Source organism: Pteronotus mesoamericanus, unplaced genomic scaffold (genome assembly GCF_021234165.1).
Source record: "Pteronotus mesoamericanus isolate MK-2021 breed Mesoamerican mustached bat unplaced genomic scaffold, CSHL_Meso_final contig_90, whole genome shotgun sequence".
NCBI lineage: Eukaryota > Metazoa > Chordata > Mammalia > Chiroptera > Mormoopidae > Pteronotus > Pteronotus mesoamericanus.
In genome coordinates, this window is record NW_026555277.1 from 14,298,399 (window position 1) to 14,319,776 (window position 21,378).

The following is a 21,378-nucleotide window of genomic DNA, read 5'->3' on the forward strand; positions in this document are numbered from 1 at the left end:
ATTGACAGGGACACTCTTCAGGTTTAATGTATCTTTCCACGTATCCACCCTTTGACTCAACAGGCCTTTACTGAACATTCACCGTGTCCACACCCCTGGCCTGTACTAGGTATCAAGAATATGATGGTAAATTAGAGTAAGTCTTCTTCTAAGTAGGTTTACAGTATAAGGAAAAAGACATACTAATGAAGTAAATGAACGATTAAAATGCAGTTGATAAATTACTCATATGGGGTATATAAGTTCTTAATAAATATTTTTGAAACCATAATTAAATGTCATCTCTGCAATGATAATTTCCCATGAGGTCCACCTATAATCAAGGCAGAGAAGCTAGAAAAAGCATTGCAGAAACAATTGGATTTTAGATAAAACCTGAGGCCTGGATAGAGGCCTGGAGGTGAGAGAGGTACTGGGCCGTCCTGGTAGTTGAGGGAGCTAGAAGTGAGGCTGGAGAAACTGGCAAAGACAATAGCTACCAAATGCCTTCAATGTCATAAAAAACTGAGGCTTGACTTAGCCTGAGGCAATAAGGGACAGTATAGTTTTTTTAAGCAGAGGAATAGAGTGTGCATATTAGAATGGAGTGGAGGGAAAGACTAAGATTGAGGTGACCCATTAGGCAACAATTAAAGTACTTTAGTCAAGAAATTGTCATAATTAAGTTTGTCACTTAATTAGTATTATCAGTATTATGTGCCCATTATTGCTAAAGAGTCCTGGTGTGCTCCTATTATCCTGGTTTAATTATTAATAGCACTTTCTCTCACACTCCAAGTATTCCTATTAGAATAATAAATTATATGAGACCTTAACCACAGCCAACATAGTGCCAATATGGATGGAGAGAATAGTTGGATTCTCAAGGTGTTAAGACATTCAAATAGGTAGGCCTTGGATGCTTAGAAAGGAGGAGTGAAATAGAGGAATCAAAGATGAAACTAAGGTGTTTAACTAGCACAAGTAAGTAAATTGTTGATACCATTCACCAAGCCAAGAAAGAGAATTAGATTTGATGTAGGGAGAAGAAATATTCATTTCAGTTTTGGAAATGGGACACTTGAAATGCCATGGAACATTCCAGCTGAGAAGTCAGGCCAACAGTTAATTATACAGGTAAGGTCTGACATTCAATAGTTTAGCGTTACTTGCTGCAGTATTATTTTGATCTACTAAAACCAATACGAGAAAAATTCCCCGAATTAATCTGACTTAATGGGTGCTCTGTGGCCAGCTAGAGGTAAATCCCTAAAGAAAGGATAAGGACGTAGATAAGATAGGATGTTTTGAAGTGTCAGTTACTGACTCAAAATATTACGTCTTTGGTGGGATGAAAATATAGATACAGTCACGTTTCCTATAGAACGAGGGCAAGAATCAGTGGGCATTGGAATCTCTTAGGCAAGAAGTACAGAGTCACGGGCTTGCAACTGAGAAGTCAACCATGGTGAAGAAGGTTGAGATTAGACCTCACTTGCTTTAGAGTTTCACCTGAGTTGCCCTTGACTCAATTAGGTGGACTCAACACAGATTTTTTTCCTACCCATAATACACCATAAAAATGTTTTTGTAATTAGGCCTAGAGATTTTTTGCTTTTTAGTAACTAGCTGTGTGACCTTGATAAAAGTAAGTTGCCATCTCTATTACCTGAGCTGAAAATAGAGTGTGATAGGCAGATTCTAGCATTCATATTAGATTTAAACTAGATTCTCTTGTTTCTGACCTATTTTATGTTTTGCTTCCTTTATATTTTTTATTAAAGCTTTAGCTATTTCAGAATTTAAAAGGAGATTATTAAAACTGTGGTCCTGGATAATCTAGGTTGACTTTGGCAACAACGAATGTAAGTAGGAAACTAAGAAGTATTGGCCTTTTTTTTTTTTTTTTTTTTTTAGGAAATTCCAAAGTGGTGTTCAAATAGACACAGGAATTCTTTGTGTATTTTATTTTTCCTTTTCATATGCAGCAAGATGATATTTGGGGGCTTTTTGAAAATAGTAAAAGCTGCTTGAATTATGGTCAACAGTAGTTCTTGGGGAGAGCTCTTTCCTCTTGGGGTGCCTCCTTCAATCTGATATTCATTTTGGCTCAGATCAGTTGTAAATACCAGCCTGTTTCTGCGAAATGTAACTGGTGTTTGCTCTGGGCTGATGGGACAGCCATGTGCTGTTTGCTCTGTCAGTAGCTGTACCCTCGTATCCATAGTACATTATTCAGCTCAGCTCACACCAACCAGCTGTCCTAATTCCAGGTGGACTGTTAGAACTCTTGTTACTTACAGCAACAGCTGTGCCACCTGGTAGCTTACAGAACAGTAGTTGGATGAATCAACCACTGTTACAAATACACTTTTTATCTGGTAAACAGTCTGCGTAAAACTAGCATAGCCGAAGATGCATCCAGCCTCGTCCTTAATGAAATGACATGAACAATGGAAACCTTATCCATATAAGGTAAAATTGTTTGCTTGTTGCCAACGCCTATCATTTAAGACACTGAATCCATTCTAAATGCCAGAATTAGATTTATAAAATTTGTAATTTTTTTCAATATTATTTATTGCCCATCTCTCACTGCACAAACTGTACCTTTTACAATTTTTGCATTCTCACCTATAAATTGGTCTAAATGCTGTCATTATTATTTTGAATAGATAATAAAACTGCTCAAACTTGGATTATTCCTAAGGAGGAGGTTAAAATATGGAATAGTTCACTATTGCTTTATTATTTGCAGGTAAATAAAATGATTCCAAATAACCACAAAGGAAACATTTTTAAGTAGAACGCTCTCATACATAGTGTTTTAATGAAGAGAGTCACTTGCTGATAAACAGCACCCATGTGTGAAAAATGTAAAAACAAAGTAAAAACAAGCCCACAAATGAGTTAATATCCTATAAAAGAAATGTCTTAGTTTGAGTGGGTTAAGTAAACCTTTGCAATCTAGTTTTAAGCTATTCATTTTCTTAGTGTGTGTATGAATACATGTACATACATATTCATCCACACATGTGAACAACGCACCCACACAAAGCCTAAAACTGTGATTTAAATAACTCTTTATCAATAGTACAAGAAGAAACATGGAGGCTGGGGCAAAAGTTGATTTACAGTTGTGAGTACGCAAAACAGAGTTCATTCTTGTATTATTATTTATTAATTACTGTATCATTTTCCATATGAACAACTACAAACTTACTTTTACCCTACCCTATATTATACCCTGAAGAAAGCATAGCATTTCACATTCTAAAGTAAAGGCATTTGAAACTCAGAATGTTTATAGTTTTCTTTTTTCTCATTTGTAGTTCAAGCCCGCCCTCCTCTCTATGGGAGATAATCTTGTTTTATAAATGAATCATTTTAATAAACTCTTCTTTTAATTAATCTGTGCATGGACAACTTTAATATATAGTATTTAGCATTATTAAGATATTACTTTCATCTAAAAAACTTATACCCTATTGGGTAAGAAAAATTGATATATTTCTTTAATCATGCTAATGAAATTCACTTTAAGAGTCTATCAATGTTGCCCTGGCTGGTGTGGTTCAGTGGATTGAGCACTGGCCTGTGAACCGAAGGGTCGCTGGTTTGATTCCCAGTCAGGGCACATGCCAGGGTGGCGGTCAGGTCTCCAGTAAGGGGCACGTAAGAGGCAACCACACATCGGTGTTTCTCTCCCTTTCTTTCTCTCTACTTTCCCCTCTATCTAAACATAAGTAAATAAAATATTTTAAAAAAAAGAGTGTCAGTGTGTTTTTCAATTAAAAACAAATACCATAGTGATTAAGGCCAATCCTTTCAGCTCTCGTGAAATATTATTTTCTTAAAAACATAAAAAATGTACCTCAAAACTCTAAAATTGATTTGTTTTCATTTATTAAAGCCAATTTGAGGTTATAAGGTATAATAGGATGTACATTAGGTGGGGACCAAGGGAATCCTGTTTCTAGTACTGTCACTCTTATCACTCAAAAAATAACCTGACCTCTTAAGAGCATTTGGGTCTCCATCTGTCAAATGAAAAGTTTAAATTATATAATTTTGTTTCAAAATTGTATTTTTACTAGTCAGCATCCAAACATAATCTTGCCTTCCAAAACATGCAAGTATATGTTGTATACAGGCTAATATTCTTCATAGATATGCCAGTTAGAAAAAAAGGAATAAAAAAGAAAAAGTGATTAATGTACTTTGAAAAGATTTATGCAAGAAAATTTGTAAGATGTCTTTGCTTTAGTGTTAATCACATTGTACAATATTTAACAATCAGTTTTGTGGGCTTAAGGCAGAATATTAATTTTACATACTAATATTTTGATAGTTGGATGTGAACTTCCTCATTACCTGTTCTATAGCCCTATTCCTCTTTTCAGAATTGAATAAACTGAAGACCCAAGAGATTAAGGAATTTGTTAGCAGCTAAATGGCTTAGCGGAAAAAAGTTTCAGAATACAACCCTAGAGGTAGAAGGACCTCATAAGACTATTTTATTCAAGGCTTGTGGAATTTTTGCCTTCCAAAAGTTCCTGACCTCAATGCATCGTTCATGTGTTTACTAAGAAGTCTGCATTAAATAATGTTCATGTTGGATAAAAAGCACTCAAGCAAAAAGATAGACAACTTCAAGTCTTCACTTAAAGATTTAACCAACCTACTCAAGAATTTGGACATAATAAAGGCTAAATAAATTTATTCTGTCTCTTAAACAAAGATATTGCAATCGAACTTAATTTATTAAAGAACAAGTTAAAAATTAGGAGAAAAAAGGCTGTACCCTTTCTAATTAGAAAGAACTATTGGGAGGTCTTTAAGAAACCTCCTAGAAGTGCTCCTCCTTAAGTTCTAGCTAAATGATCATTAGGAAAAGGATCAAATGTCACAATGTGCTTGTGAACAGAAATATAACACACAAAAGAAAATTGCCAGAAAGAAACAAACAAAAAATGTTTAGAATTTGCACCAGGGTGAAGGGATCACAGGGATATAAATTCCATGTGATTACTAATCTTGAGAAAGGTGATGAAATTCTTATTGCTTATCTTGAATGAAGCTAAGGAATGTTGGCACTAATGTAAAATGATTTTTTTTATTCTTTCTTTTGTGACTGTGCTAATATGTTTTTTGACTGCATCATATAATATGAGCAGAGACTTAAAGGAGAAAAGTATAAAGTGAGGAATTTTCAGCTGTATTTTATCAACTCATCTAGCCATGAATATTTTAAAGGGAAATATCCTCTTGTTCTATGATATTTGGAAATGGTATAAGAATGGCTGTCTAGGGACACAGTAGCTTACTTACCCTTAGTCAACAGGAAAAGGAATTTATTGACTAAGCCCTGGACTAAGAACAATAAATTCATAAGCAAGGGTGCTGCCATAGCACATTGTTGTGCTCTGCAGTTATTTAAAAGCATCTTCTCCTGCTTCAGGCCTGGCTTTGCTCTTGGCAATGTAGGTAAACGTGTGTGAGTGTGTATATATATATACATACTCAAGTATATGACTATGATTTTGGATCAACAAGAAAAAACTTAAAGTTTCCTTTCAGCTTAAATCCTGTGGTTAATTAAAATGCAAATAAGCTTGGAAGGGCAATGCTGTAAAGCATTATCAGTATTTTATAGCTAAAGCTACTGAGTTTTTCAAATTATTCCTTGAGATTAGTTTTTCCCAAGAAAGAGTTCCTGACAGAGACTTCAGGTACTATTCAGGGACAAAGGGAGAACAAGGAGAAGATGAAACAGGAATGCTTAAGTCAAAATTTACATGTGGCATCATGGAAGGGCAATAGATTCAGAGAGCCACCTCTGGATGTGTGTACATGGGAAGAATTTTTAACTCTCCTGACTCTCAGTTTTCTCTTTATTAAAATGGGAGTCATAAGTTTTAATAATGATATTTACCTTAAAACTTTATAAAAATTAATAAAACCTAAAATAGTCTGTGACATGTGGTAGGTACACGATACATATTAGTTTCCCTTCCTACTTATCAATTTCCCTAAGGATAGTCATATATTCATCTATAAAACAGAATACATGTTATAATTAAAGGGACTTTGAGAACTGCCTCAGAGTTATTAATGTTTATAAAAGCACCATGTCCATATAATTTGCAAAGTCAATTGACTCCCATTTATATTTACTGATACCTTTTACAGCTTTCCTTTATTAAAAATAATTTTCAGTAATAGAGTAGATGAGACACCAGAGGAAAATTAAATGTTCTAGTGTTACCAGTGGAAGTGGGCCTCTTTCGTGAGATCCTAAGAAAAGCATTTCATGGACCCACGCATGGGAGACTGTGGCGTGGCAATATTTATTTGGGTGGAAACGGAAGGCTGCCCTGTGACCTGTATTCCTCCATCCCATCATGGAAAAAATCCAACCATTTTTGCAGCAAGGCCAAAACAAAGGCCAGTGTCCAGAGTTTCTATTTCATATTAAAACTTAGTCCTTTGGAGCCTTCAAGCGGCTGTTAAGCGGTCTTAGTCCTCATCAAGGTAGCTTAGCGCAGTTCCTGGGGCTGTGGCTGCACTGCTGTACCCAGGCTCCGAACCTGGAGCCGTGTTTGGACTCTACATTGGCTGCCAGCTGTATGGGTGCTAGACCTGCATAAATACTATGGAGAAAATGCACAAACAATGGGGCTAGCATGTGCTTCTGGGAAGAGAGAGCTTCTTTGTTAAGCTGGGTTATGTTATCTCCAGCTTGGGCTGGATCAGGCACACTTTCATAATAACAAATCAACTACCCAAGCTTTTAGGGGCTTCTGATGGGTCCAGTTCATAGCCAATTGATCCCTTTCCCAGGTTAGACTGACAGGCTCTATGGTCACCATTTTGATTCCTGTCACACATGTCTTTTCCTCTCCCTGGTCCTCACTTACAGTTGGGTACCAGAGGGTAGGCAGTGCCCCTGGGGAGATTTCCTGTCTGCCCCAAGGAGATTCTCATGGGCACCAGTCCTCTGGAGTGTTGAATGAGTCTGCTTATACTATAGCTTCTTAGTGAAGCAATCAGGCTCATGCCCCCCAGTCCACTGGGCTCAACAATGTCTGATTCCCTTTGCTCTCTTCCTTTATTAATAACTAGCTAACTACCTATGTTAACACTACGGTTAGTGAAAAGTGAACAAAAGATAAGAGACCAAGATAATATTCAGCTGGATCATAGCATCAGCTTTATCTGTTTATATTAAAATATTATATCATTATATATTTTACTTATTCTATCATTAATATTAATTTACTTATTTTGTTTGTGCTTGTAAAAACCTAGTTTCTGTAAAAAAATCAGTGTTCCACATAATCAAACCAGACAAATAAATACATTAATAAATAAACACATAAATAAATAAAAGACATCTTGTGTAATATATTTGTTTGTATAGTACGTGTCTGTGTATAAGCCAGCTGCCTAGATTCAATAGGCTTACCCCAGTCCTTACTACTGTTTGGTATACGGACACACTTTGTTTATTTTCTTCTGTTTTTTTTCTATGAAAAATGAAGATTTTAAATCTAGATGCATCAAGAATTGTACAGAATGCAGAAAACATTTAATCTATCAGGTATCTGATCAGTGAAAATTTAAAAATTCCCATCAGAATGTTAATAATATATGTCAGGGAAGATAAAATGTTGAGAACCCTTAATAGTTACTCTGTGGAAATATCTAGGTTATAAATTAGTGCTGATAGATTAGCTACATCTTACAGAGACACATTCCATTTCAGTTAAAAGGATTTGGAGTGTTTCTTGGCCCTGGAAACTTTAATCCAATAGTTAATATTGATAGTAACAATCATCTGGAGATAAAAAAATGCCAGTCATTAACAACATGTTTAATTTAGATATAACTCAGGTATTAAGCTTGTGATTTTGTTTGTTAAGAGGATAGATTTATACGGTATTTTTAAAAAAATCATAAAACAGTTCATCCGGGGACTTTAAAATTTCCCAGAAACAATATTAAATAATACAATATTTTAATTAAAACAATAAATATGAGAAACACAGTGCATGTAATAAGACAAAGGTTCAAGTCTTTACTACTCAACCAAAAAGTAAATTTTAGGACATGATGTATGTAAAAGTGCTTTTAACACTGTATTTGATATATTTGCTGACATTTGCCTTCTCTATAACCTCTGGCATTTGAGTCCAAGTTAATCATACAATGTCCCAGCGATATGGCAACAAAATTAAACTTGACTCTCCATCGCCTTTACAAATCCCCCCGCCATGAAAAAAAAACCCTCCTATCACCTGCCAGTTCGTAGCCTCCCTCCCTCTATCTTCATCCTGCTGACAGTAAATCCTCTCACCAGCTAATTGAACAGATGTACCCAGTGCTATTTCCCGAAGATCTGCAAAGCTGGACTTTGATGGACAGCAGAAAGTTGCAGAATGGAAAAACAAAAACCTTTTAACTGAGAGCACTGCTTTGTTCTGCTTAGAACATTAAGGTCACTCCAGCTCACTCTGACTGTGGAAATCTTAATTTTTACACAACCAATTTACTTGCAGCTGTCATTCTTTCCAATATTAAAGATCAGCTCTTCAAGTGTGGGGAATTGGGGGGCGGGAGCCGGCAGGCAATGGAGGAGCTTGTTGCAAACTAAAAACAGCAAAAACAAGTAAAATCTGGCTTGGCTCTCAAGTACAAAAAGTTATTTTCAAAGCCTATAAATTATGACATAGCGATTAACATGTAATTTAAATATATTTAAACAACAATTATATCACATTCCCAGCCCAGCTAATTGGCCTCGCAGATGTTCCCTTGTAGCTGCATTGCCCTTCCAGGGGGAAAAGAATGAGGTGCTTTTTATCATGGAAAACAGAAAAAAAATACAAACAAAAAAACCAAGTGGAAAAAAAGAAATGGAAACAGAACCGTAAAAGGCAGCCAGTAACCCTACAAAACAATGAATGCTAAAGGGACTTTGCTTAGCACTTTTTTCTATTTTAATGCTAGAAAAAGCATTTGAAACTAGAAAAAGTATGATGACACCCCTATTACTGTGATGGTATCTGGCAGTCTATCCAGACAGAGCTGGCAGGTTGCTGACAGAAAGACTTGTCAAAGCAGGGACAGAGGATGCATTCTAACATGGCAGGGCCTCACTTCCTGTCCTGGAACAGACTAAGTGCAAGAGGTCTAGTTATTTTTAATATAACGCCTTTGCAACTAAAGGCGGTCCAGCCCAGATAATGAATATAGATAATTAAGTATTTCCTGGTGAAGAATGACTTGTGAATTATTCCTTTGATCATTTCTCTCTCAAGTTTTTTTAAAAATGTAAAATGTGTAGAAGTCGAGGCTGTTTTCTTTAGCTATGAATCTAGTCTAACATGACGTAGTACAGCAACTCTTGCAGAGTAAGAGGTCAAAGGAATCCTGGTAATTACTAATATTTTGTTACACCTTGTCTTCTAACATGTAATCATAGTATTGAAATAAATTCATTTCCTTCTTGCCTTTTCTTCTAATAATATCAGGTAATGTTTGCTAGTAGAGTGGAAATTGCAAAGGGCCAGTGATCATGTCTCTCTTAGTGCATCCTGATCTCTCCAGCATCTACCACAGTACCTGTGCTTTCACTGTAATATGTGTTTGTTAAATGTTTAGTAAATAATGAGGGTTTAATGATAGGGCAAATCCAAGGTTTGTAATATAATAAAGTTCTACCACTCAATTGTCATTTTTTTATACCATCCCTTATTTTATGTATCGCTATACTTTTTAGAAAATTCCTTTCTCAAAACATATGAACAATATATTGATTTCATATCTTTCTAAAAGATTACAAAATATATTTAATTTAAGGTAATGTGGAGAGCAAGTAAGCATTTTATAATGCTTCTCTTTGAGTACCTTTGACATTTTAATTGTTTGACTTTAAAAATCCAATTTAACAGGTGTAAATATTTAAATTTTATATATTCTCTACATTTGTGCATAGCTTACGAACTTCATTTATAAACATTAACTTACTTTGTTTACACTAAGAATAAGCTAGAGAGACCAAGAATAAAACTGAAGGTCTGACTTGTTTCATGATTGACCACATGGCTTGTAATTGGGCCTTGAGCTCAGAGATTCTAGCGAATCATGAGGGAGTCTGCCTGTTGAATGTACAATACCACCTCCTATGCATTGCATTTTTACTGTATCTCTAACTTACCATGTCAAAAGCTTCAATGTGATGTCAAGTTATGTTATCAGAGAAGGAAATAGACAAGTATTTTCTATGCCATCATGTAAGTGACTCAGTTATGGGGAAAATTAAAATGTCCAGAACTCAGGAGTATAAACCTTGTCCTTTGTTTAATCCAATAGACTAAGTAAAGAAATTGTACTATCCTGTTGTTATTAATTTGCATTAAACAGTTCATCTCCATGAGATCATATTCTTCTTAGATTGTTTTATGAGTCTCTAAATTGTAAAAACATTGACCTGAAATAATATTTACCTATACATGTTTCAAGACGTTGTCTTTAGGTTTATTTTACTTTTCTCTGTTCACTCAAAGACAGAATATAGAGAATACAAGCTTTATAACAGCAACTGTTTTTATTTTCCATATTATCTACAGTGCCTAGAAAAGTGCCTGACATATAGACAGTAGGTTCTCAAAAATGTGTTTAAGGAATAATTTATATATGTAATTTTTTGATTAAAAAACAAAGTTGCTGTTTATACAGTCATGTATATACTTACTTGAAGGAATGCTGCTTTAAATGTTTTATCATATTTTTATACCTACTTTTACTAAGCCCATAAGCTGGATGGAATATAAAGCTGTAAGAATAGTTTTTTTTAATGAAAATCTAATTTAACTGATTTTCAATAAATGGAACTAATGTATGTAAAACATGTTTCCAGGAAAGAAATTGATTTTCCAAATTTTCTTCTGTTTCTTTATTTAAAAAAAAATGAGACTGAAAAGAAAATAATATGTGCCTTCTTGTAAGAAGAGGTTAACCAGTTGATCCTTTGCTGAAATGGTGAAAAATAAATGCAGCTTGGTAGAAAAAAATTATCCCAAGCAAATTGAAATCCACTTCTCTCTCCTTTGAGATAAGTGTCTTCTTGTAAGAGAAAAGTCAGTGCTATGGCATATGGCCATTTCAGTCATTTAATATTAACAAAGAACACTGTTCCTTGTTTTCAATTGCGGTTCATCATTTATTGTTTTTCCTTTTCTTCTAGGGTTAATCAGAGAAATATTAATTGGCAACCTGATTTTTAATCCATTAAAAATTTACCTTTTCTATATACTTTTCTTTTTCAGGGAGGAATTAAAGTGTTTAATTTCCTCACAATGCATAAACTAACTCTCTTATAGTCAGAATGCATAAAAGTTTACCATTTAGCAAACTTCACTGTTGTGCATGGTTTTCTCTCTGGTTCATACAACTCATGTGGCTTTTCTTTTTCTTTCTTTTTTTTCCCATTCATATTACCTCTTATTATATCCATCATTCCATTTTTCTTTCCTATTAGAGTGAAATTGGACACAGCCCTCCTCCCGCCTACACCCCCATGTCAGGAGTAAGTATTTCACAATCAATCTTCATCTTTTAGGATTTTTGGTCTTTGCTTACCATGCTTCCTCTCTCTTGTCTCCCCATTATTTCCTCATTTTGCCTTTGCCAACAGTGAGTTAAGAATTTGCTGTAGATTGTGTAGCTGCCTTTGTAGACATATTTTATTTCAGTAGATAAACCAAAATTGAGACAGCATGCATCAACAGTAGCTATCGATTTTATTCGGGCTTATAAGTTATACTTCTAGGCAAGGAAACTGGTTATCTTTCCTTCCGTAACTATAGGTTGTGTGCTAGAAAGTCAACATCTCAGTGACGATTCTCCAAATACAGGAGACTGAAAAATCGTGTTAACCACAGAACAGAATGCAGTAAGGAAATATCACCCCTCAAATGGCGTCACTGTCTTTCTGTTCTTAATGGCAACTGTCTATAATTAACGATGTTGCTATTTGTCATAAAAATTCACTTTGAACGTTGTATCAAAAATGGGTAATTGTGGGAAAAAAGTGAAATGTGTTTTATTAGGTCATGTGGTAGATGCTTAGTAAAATTAAAATACATGTTTCCAAATTATTTATCCATGATTTAATTTTTAAGAAAAATTGAAATTGTAGGTGTTAGTCTATAACTCAAACCCGTTATGCATTAGAGAAAATAAGCTAAAAAAATAAATCTGACTTTTCTCTGAAATACAAGTTTCCACATGCTTTTGGTTTTTAACATTCATTTCTACAACTATTCCTAACAATAACTTTTGTCCAAATGTGTCTCTACATTTGACAGAACCAGTTTGTGTACCGAGATGGGGGTTTTGCTGCGGAACAGGGAGTGCCTGCCCCCTACAGAGCCACGACCAGCACCATCCCAGAAGCCCCAGTTGCTCAGGGGGCCACTGCTGAGATGTTCGATGACACCTGTTGCAATGGCACCCTACGCAAGCCAGTGCCACCTCATGTCCAAGAAGATAGCAGCACCCAGAGGTACAGTGCTGACCCCACAGTGTTTGCCTCAGAGCGGAGCCCACGAGGAGAACTGGATGAAGAAGGTTACATGACCCCTATGCGAGACAAGCCCAAACAAGGTACATACAATGTGTTCAGAAATGATTGCCATTCTACATTTTCATCCTTCAAAATCAGCAAAGTATAGAAGGGATATTGCCAGGCCACTGGACAATGCAACATCTGTGACCTAGAAAAGACCTTGGCTGCTGCCATTCAGGCTATACTGTCTGAATCAGCAGCAACTACAGCAGTTACGGGGATTTTTTTTAAGAAATCAGAATTCTCAGGCTCCGCCTGGATGGGGAATTTTAACAAGATCCCCCAGGTATTTTTTTAACACAATTAAGTCTGAAAAGCACTAACCTGAACATATCTTTATGGAAATATTTAAATGAGGTAGCATATCACAAGATTTCAGAACTATTGTTTTATTGGATTTATTGTAGAGGTCATAAATAACTGAATTGTTGGCATAAGTGTCTGAAGCTTTGAATGACACCAATAAAAGATTTGGTTGATTCATTAAAATGGTGTCATTTAAATAACCTAGTTTATTATAGGAAATTATGATTTCTTCTCTGATACGTTTCAAAACTTAAAATTCTAACCTTGCATATACTATATGTATACACCATCACATATGGAAAATATTCATAATTAATGGTTTTACAAAGCACAACAATAACATTGCAGTTGTTCTCTCTTATCCACTGTTTTGCTTTCCAGGGTTTTAATTACCCATGGACTGAAGATATTAAATGGAAAATTTCTGAAATAAAGAATTCATAGGTTTTAAAGTGTATGCAATTCTGAGCGGCGAGATGACATACCATGCCCTACACACTGCCTGCACCTTAGTTACTTAGTAGCTGTATAGGTTACCAGATTAGCTGTCACTGTATCATAGTGCTTGTGTTCAAGTCATCCTTAATTTACTGCATAACTTCTGCAAAGCGCAAGAGTAGTGACGCTGGCAAATTGAATGCCAAAGGAAAGCCATGGAATGCTTTGTTTAAGTGAAAAGTTATGTATATATAGGAAAAAAATGGTATATGCAGGGTTCTGTACTAGCCACACTTTCAGGGATCCATTGGGGGTCATGGAATATACCCCCAATGGATGAGGGGGACTAGTCTACAAAATTAGTGGTAGAGATGTTAAACACCAAAATTAAGTAACATTTCAATTTTGAAAAAGCCCCTTTCCTTCTATGTCAATCATATCATAAAAAGGAGAAAATGGATGTTACTAAAAACTGATAATCGTGTCTCAGCATCTTTAGTGTCAACAGTAAACTATACTTTAAGACTCTGCATGAAGGCCTATTATCTGTAACAGATGGTTATATTCATTTAGGGATCCTTAAATACATATTGTCAATAGCCTATTAAAATAGATACACCTAGATATATAGATGTGTTCCTTTTACATAATGTTTATGTTATAAGATACGATGCTTACATATAGTAGTGACACAAATGTAAGCTTTCAAAAGATTTGACAGATCCCCCTGGAAGTGGAATATGCTCTGGGAAGAGTCTCAACTCAACCATGGAGTTACTACTCTATGTATAACCGCATGGCTACACAAGTTTGAATTAGGATAATAACTAGATTCCATTGAGAAAAGGTACATAAATCTTCAAAGAGAAAGGCAAATCAGCCATATAGAGTCATTGTAGAGCATCCCCAAATGTTGCCTCTGAATCATGAGATCACATTTCTGTAAAAGTATGTTCTACCCTAGCTTAGTTCTCAGAGAGCAGAGCATCTTAGTATAGACATTTCTATACTTCCAAATAAGAAGTTCAGGAATCTTATAAGAGAAAAACAATTTCGGTTTCCTTATAAGTTTAGTCATATATATTTTTTTAAATGATAGTAGTGTTGTGCCCCTTCTGAATTAAAACATTCTATGAAGGGTAAAGTTCACCCTATGCCCGTAGGGGAAATAATGAAAACAGTACAGTAGAACAAGATGATGACTTGGTAGGAGTTAGAAGGTCTGTATTCTAGGTCATTGCTAATTGTATCTTTCATACATTATTTAATCTCAGTTTTCCCTCTATAGAGCTGGAAGAATACAGCTTGCACTTCCTTTTTCACAAGATTGATGCCAGGATGAAATGATAGTGCCTTGTAAATTGTTGAACTGCAATTCATGTATATGATGATAAGATAGTCATTACTCCCTTTAAACTGGCACATGATGTTAAATACTTAACTCTATCCAGTAGGCCTATATCCAGAAAAAAATTTCCTTGAGTGTAGATTTTTCTCTCCACATCTCAAGCTAAGTATAGGAGATCAAAATTTTGTTTCAGAATAGTAGCATCTGAACTAACAAAATAGGAAGAGCTAAAATGCCATTTTTGTACACACACACACACACACACACACACACACTAAAAGAGAGAACAGAAATACGGTCTAACACATATTTGGATGCATGTCTATATATAGTCATAGAAGGGAGGAAATTAATTTGAGGAGAATAACATTAATTAGCAGAATTTTTTAAAAATCGGGCCAATACCTATTTTAGATAAATGTATTACATTGAATCATACAAAGGAGCCACTATATGACCATTTAAACCTACAAAATAGTGATATTTCATATAATTCAAACTAATAGTTTGCTGTTTTGTGATTATCTTTAGCCATTGGAAATTGCTATAATTATACTATATTGTGTAGCATATGTATTGTCAAGAAAGTCACTTTAGAAGCATGTTAGATGTTTACCAGTTCTGTTATTTAAGTTTTTTTTCCTTAGATATTTCCTTCCCTATGTATAAAGGGAGAATATCTATAATTAAATCCTTGTTACCTATACAGATACCACAGTACACCGTACAAACTAAAAATGCTATTCTTTCACTTCATCTATTCATCTTAGACATTTTGATTGTCCAATATCCTTTAAAAACTCTGATTTCTTCAATTTAAAGGCAATTTAATCCTGATAAGTTGTCTTATCTTCCAACATGAGATACTGACTTTTAGAAAAGAGAAACATTTAATAACTGGTTCCATATGTAGGAGAGACAAACACAATTAAGAAGGAAAAAGAACACTCTAGGGGACAAGAAGGCTGATATCAGCCCCGTTGTTTCTTTGTTTTGTCCTTAACATTTTTGACCTACTTACTCCTTTTTTTTTTTAATGACAGCAGTAATCAACAAAATAGTTTTTATGATAATTCATGGTTTTATTGTCCTGAACAAAAAAGCCGACCATTCTGTATAACCTTGCTCCGATTAACATTTTCCAGAAAATAGATGTTAACTGATATTTTTACATTTCATCAGAATATCTGAACCCTGTAGAGGAGAACCCTTTTGTTTCTCGGAGAAAAAACGGAGACCTTCAAGCTTTGGATAATCCTGAATATCACAACGCTTCCACCGGTCCACCCAAGGCAGAGGATGAGTATGTGAATGAGCCACTGTACCTCAACACGTTTGCCAACGCCTTGGGGAACACTGAGTACCTGAAGAACAACGTACTGTCTGTGCCAGAGAAGGCCAAGAAAGCATTCGACAACCCCGACTACTGGAACCACAGCCTGCCGCCTCGGAGCACTCTTCAGCACCCAGACTACCTGCAGGAGTACAGCACAAAATATTTTTATAAACAAAATGGACGGATCCGGCCTATCGTGGCAGAGAATCCCGAATACCTCTCTGAGTTCTCGCTGAAGCCAGGCACTGTGCTGCCTCCTCCGCCCTACAGACACCGAAATACTGTGGTGTAAACTCAACAGTGGTTTTAAGGTGGAAAGACATGCCCGTTCCAATTTCCCCGCCACCTCTCTTTCGCTCTCGGTCTTCCTTCTACTCCCAAGGCCAGTAGTTTTGAACCTTCCCAGGGGAAGATATAGAGATACAATGGTAGTTATGTGCTTATGTAACTTGAACACTAGAAGGAACGACTGAAAGAGAAAGACAGGAAAAACCACACTGTTTCTTCATTTCTCTATATGTGTTGGTCAGGAAATAGGAACAGCTAGAGAAGGACCAGCAACTAGAAGGCAGTACTGCCTGCTGTCAAACTAGTTCTTAACTTTGTTTCTCTTTCTTTTTTTAATTTCTATTTTTTTTAAATGCAAAATCTTGAAAGATCCATGCTATCAGTTCCTATCTACAGGAACCGATATGTACATTTTCAGCATCCCTGGAAATCCTACTAAACTTTCCATTAGAATAAATACAAGGATAGCCTTTTCTATAACATGATAGTAACTGAGAATGAGAATCCAATTTCTTTCTCCAGTAATTTCTATCCTGACAAGGGAAGAATGGCTAACTCTGCTTTCATGATTTTTGAATCTACATCAAAGTTATAACTATTACGTTTGGAAGGCTTTCTTTTTTTTTCTTCTCTCTCTCTCTCTCTCTTCTCCCCTCTTTGGTCTATTCCTTCATATTACTTTCTCTCCTAGTTTTGGCTCTAATTTTTAACAGCAAAGAATTTTCTCATCAAAACTTCTTATGTGTTGCTGTAAATTGACAGAATTTTAAAACAGAAGATTTTATTATAGTGAAATGGCCACTATTTTAAAATGCAGTCTTTAAAATGAGAAAGGGAGGCCAAGATTTTAATCAAATATAGAATCAAATCTAACTTTTGTGTTTTACACTATAGAATATCTACCACTCCCATTCCTTCATGTCCTTCAATGTTTTCTTCTCTTCCATAAGTGACAGTACTTGATAGGCAGTTGGTAATGTTGAGGTAGAAGGAAAATAAGTGACAGCTTTGTGTGGTTCATGAAAACTACTGACATTTTAGGGGTGACCCAAGGGGGAAATCAACCCATCGAACTGGAAGAAACACACTGGATTGGGTATGTCTACCTGGCAGATACTCAGAAATGTGGTTTGCACTTAAACTATAATATTATTTGTTCTCTTTCTGAACTCCATTTTGGATTTTGAATGAAGCAATATGGAAGCAACCAGCAAAATAACTAATTTAAGTACTTTTTTTTTTAAAGAAAGTGCTAAAATAAAGAAAGACTGTAGAAATACCAAACCAAGCAAATTAAGACTTTGGGACAGTATCTAAGGATTATGATGAGAGGGCCAGCACATTATGTACATGTGGTATCCCATTCACTACGCAAAGAGAGTTGTCCAGTTTGTATACTGCATATTAAGGAATGCAAGTAAGGATTGGCTTGAATTCCTTGGAATTTCTAGTATGAGACTTTATTTATATTAATTGGAAGGTAACTCTTTGCGCACAAATTGGTAAAATAAAAAGTAAACATTCAAAGCTTACAGATAGGTCCTTGGATCAAAAGTTGTAAATAAACACGAAAATCCTCTCATGTAATTATTTTAATATCCAACATACTGATAATCTTTTGATACTTTATATAACTCTTTTTCTTCAAACACAGCACCCTAGTTCTAGAACAAACTTTATTAAGTATTGTTTTAAGTGAATACTGCTGAGTTAATATGAGCAACAGGAACAAATGGTAGGAATGAGTCTCCAGGAAAAGGAAACCTCAGGTCAGTAATTAGGAAAATTGGCTATAAGTCTCTCTTTTCTAGAAAAGTCTGCCCCAAGTCATTTAGATCTTTAAAAAATATTTTTCCTAATTTTAACATATTGGGATGAAATTTAAGTCTATCACCTAAAAGAAAGCAATTAGACTAAAAATCTTGAATGATAAAGCAGTATAGTGGGGGACAAAATGCAAAGGAATCTACATTTCTGCTTATTTTGAAAAAGTACATTCATCCAAATCTTCAACTTATTTTTTCAACTAATATTTATTTAGAGTCTACTAAAAGCACTGTGTTATGTGGGGAATACCCAGATAAATGTAATGTTATTCCTAACTTAAAATTTTTAGTCTAGATTTATTTGGAATGACACTTGAATTTCTTCATAAATTCAAAGAATAAGATTGCATTAACTTTTTGTGAGCAGTCATCCTAAAATTAGCTGTTAATTAAAAGATCTCCAATGAACTCATTTGGGACATGAATGGAAGATCCTACAAGTTACTGAAGTTGACAAATAAGATAGTTTCAATGTTATCATCTAAGCACAAATAGGTCTAGGAGGATACTGCATCACTAGCTTGTGGCCTCTCTGGATTCTAACTGGACCATTAAATCAGCAGTTTATGTTGGTCTTTGGCCAAGAACATTGGAGGCATTTGGATTGCTTTTGTCCTAAGTTGTGAGAAGTGAAGTAAGCTAAAAGCAAAAAAGCAAGGAGGATGTTTGTGAGATCCTTTCTAGTAAAGTTCAACCATACATTTCCTGAGAATAATTCAGGGACCCACAGCCTAATAGCTCAGACCTCTCTCATCTATTCAGAGGGATCTTCAGGAAAGGGGTTCTCCTATCAGTACTTATGAAAATTTGGATATAAGCCTCTTCTTCTGGATAAATCTGCACCAGTTCAGCACTAATAGAGTTCTTGTTGGATATTAGAACTTGATTTTTTTTCTTCTGATTTACAATATTCAAATATTTTTTATTGGGATATGGAAAGCACAACTATTTATTTCAAAGAAGGAAAGAAAAATAAAATTTTTACTGTTAAGGTAATAGAAATGTATTAAGTGAATGTAATCTCCTTCATCCTAAGAACACAAGACACTTCCGCATCAGGTAATCTTCCACTAATAACTGGAGATAGATGCAAGTATAATAATCCAAAAGGCCCCAAAATGTTTCACAAGAGCTCCACTTTATTTTTCCTTTTGAATGATTTTTATAGTACATACTTGATTTCAGTTGATTAAGGGTTTCTCTTGTGTTTTATTTGTCCCCCTAGGAAAACGTATTTCAGAGTGTATGAGAAGGAGAAAAAAGGATTTAATTTGTTCCAAAGAATAAATTATTCAATCCAGTGGAGTGAAATTTTTAAATGCCAATTAAAGCCTGAAAAGTGCATTGGAATATCATATTCCAGAGGCTAGATGTATCAGTACAAATATGCAGAATCAATTAAGTAAATTTGAAGAAAGTTAATATTAAAATTATACAGATTATATTTTTTAAATCACCAAATTTTGTAGTTTCTACCTATCTTGGGAAATCCTATTTTCAAGTATGGGAAAGAATGTATAATTAAAAGGTTGTTTAAAGAAGTAGTTCTTAGGCAGGTGAGAAAGACATCCTCTAAACCAGGGTAGACCCAAAACCACAGAGCACCCTGACCCATGTAAAGGTGCTTGGACTTCTGAGCAGCAATTTTTTTCCCCAAGTATTAGTAGCACAATTTAAAATGAGAGTTCTTTCTCAAGTAATAATCTTGAAATAGCATAAAACATGCAATACTCATATGAAAAGGTACAAAGTAAAATAAGAGATTTTTTCCTTAGTAGATCAGGAAGAAAGGCTGAATACCTGTAGCTTGAGAGAAGAAATAGTATTCTTGTAAGTGTTAGAATGTGTGTGTTAATAGTTTCTAAAGGCAGGACATGGCATGAAGATCATGAATATTCCTAATGCCAAGGACAAGACCTGTCAAAAGACTGTGAGGTTCTGCTGCTAGATGAAGTTGGAGGGGCTATCGACGTGCTTTTGGAAGTGTCAAAAGTGAAAAAAAAAAGTTGTTTAAGCCAGACAGGGAAGGATGTAAATACAAGTTTTTCTAGAGCTATCTAACCTTTATTTCAAAACTTGAATTATTCATCCATCTATAAATGTTGATTAACTAGTGTATGTAGTTCATAAGGTAATAGAAATGGTGATTATGAAAGCATGTATATAACTGGGCAGAACCATGATAACGCTCACTGTAAGATGTAGATTTAGTTAGGTTATCAGACATTAAATGATTTTAATATTATTAAATAAATTAAACTAGAAAGTTAACAACAAAATGTAATGTAATAAAATAAAATGCAGGATATAAATGTGTAGGATGGATTTTGCATAGTAAAAAATGTTTGCCATTTAAAATTGTTATTCGTTAGGTTTAGCTGAAAGTAGGAAGATTAAAAGAGCTGGTTCCACTTGTGAAAACTTGATTTAATGTACTATGGTTATTTTTTTCTTACACTTTTATTCCTTTACAATTTTTAAATGGATTGAATATAAAAAGAATTTTTTTTTAATTTGTTTTGCAAACACCACCTTGAAGAGTTTAACAGGCCAATATGTTACTTAAGACTAAGTTAAGAGGCGTTCAGAATGAAGTCAGGGAAATGTAAATGTTCTATTACCTTATGCAGAGACAAAGAATGAGTGGTGCCATTCAGCAAACAAAACACATTTAATTTGTGAAAGCTCCCTTCTTTTTCCATACCTCCTGTTTCCAAAAACAAACAAAGAATTCATTAACATTATTCTTGTAAGTAAAGGCTAAAACAAGCATTTCAAACTGCTGTATCTCCATTATTTTGGACTCTAGATATTAGAATGATGATTTTTAATAAGGCAAATAATAAATCTGGGTGTATAAGCTGCTAGTTGTTAAAAACCAGATAAATTCATTCACTTCTGCATATGCTAGGGACAGAGGATTCTGCTGTGCTGCTTTATGTACATGGATTTTGAAGGACAACCATGTGCCCATGTGGACCCTTAAGGCAGACTCATGTCTTCTAAGTGCCATTTGCTTAAGAAAGAATAACATTATACAGAGAAAGACTGGGTATAATTTTAAAATACTAGGGTCAGTGGAGACTTTGATATTATAGATATCACAGTGGGACTAGCCTTTATACTTCTGGGTAGAAGTCATACAATTTTCCAATCCCAGAGAGGGCTTTGCAAGAGTAATTCTCTCTACAGTTGCAAACATGATGCTGTTATGGGCAGTGTT

The 21,378-nt window shown here is 34.9% G+C and overlaps 1 protein-coding gene across 1 annotated transcript in view; it reads left to right on the forward strand.

Moving 5' to 3' along the window:
* The window catches only part of ERBB4 (erb-b2 receptor tyrosine kinase 4), a 994,125-nt gene extending 977,435 nt beyond the window's left edge, over positions 1-16,690 (forward strand). The window contains exons 27-29 of the mRNA XM_054585691.1: positions 11,525-11,572; positions 12,354-12,651; positions 15,888-16,690. Of these exons, the coding sequence (XP_054441666.1) occupies positions 11,525-11,572; positions 12,354-12,651; positions 15,888-16,333 (792 nt within the window). The 3' untranslated portion in view covers positions 16,334-16,690. The remainder of the gene's footprint in view (positions 1-11,524; positions 11,573-12,353; positions 12,652-15,887) is intronic.
* Positions 16,691-21,378: the final 4,688 nt, after the last annotated feature.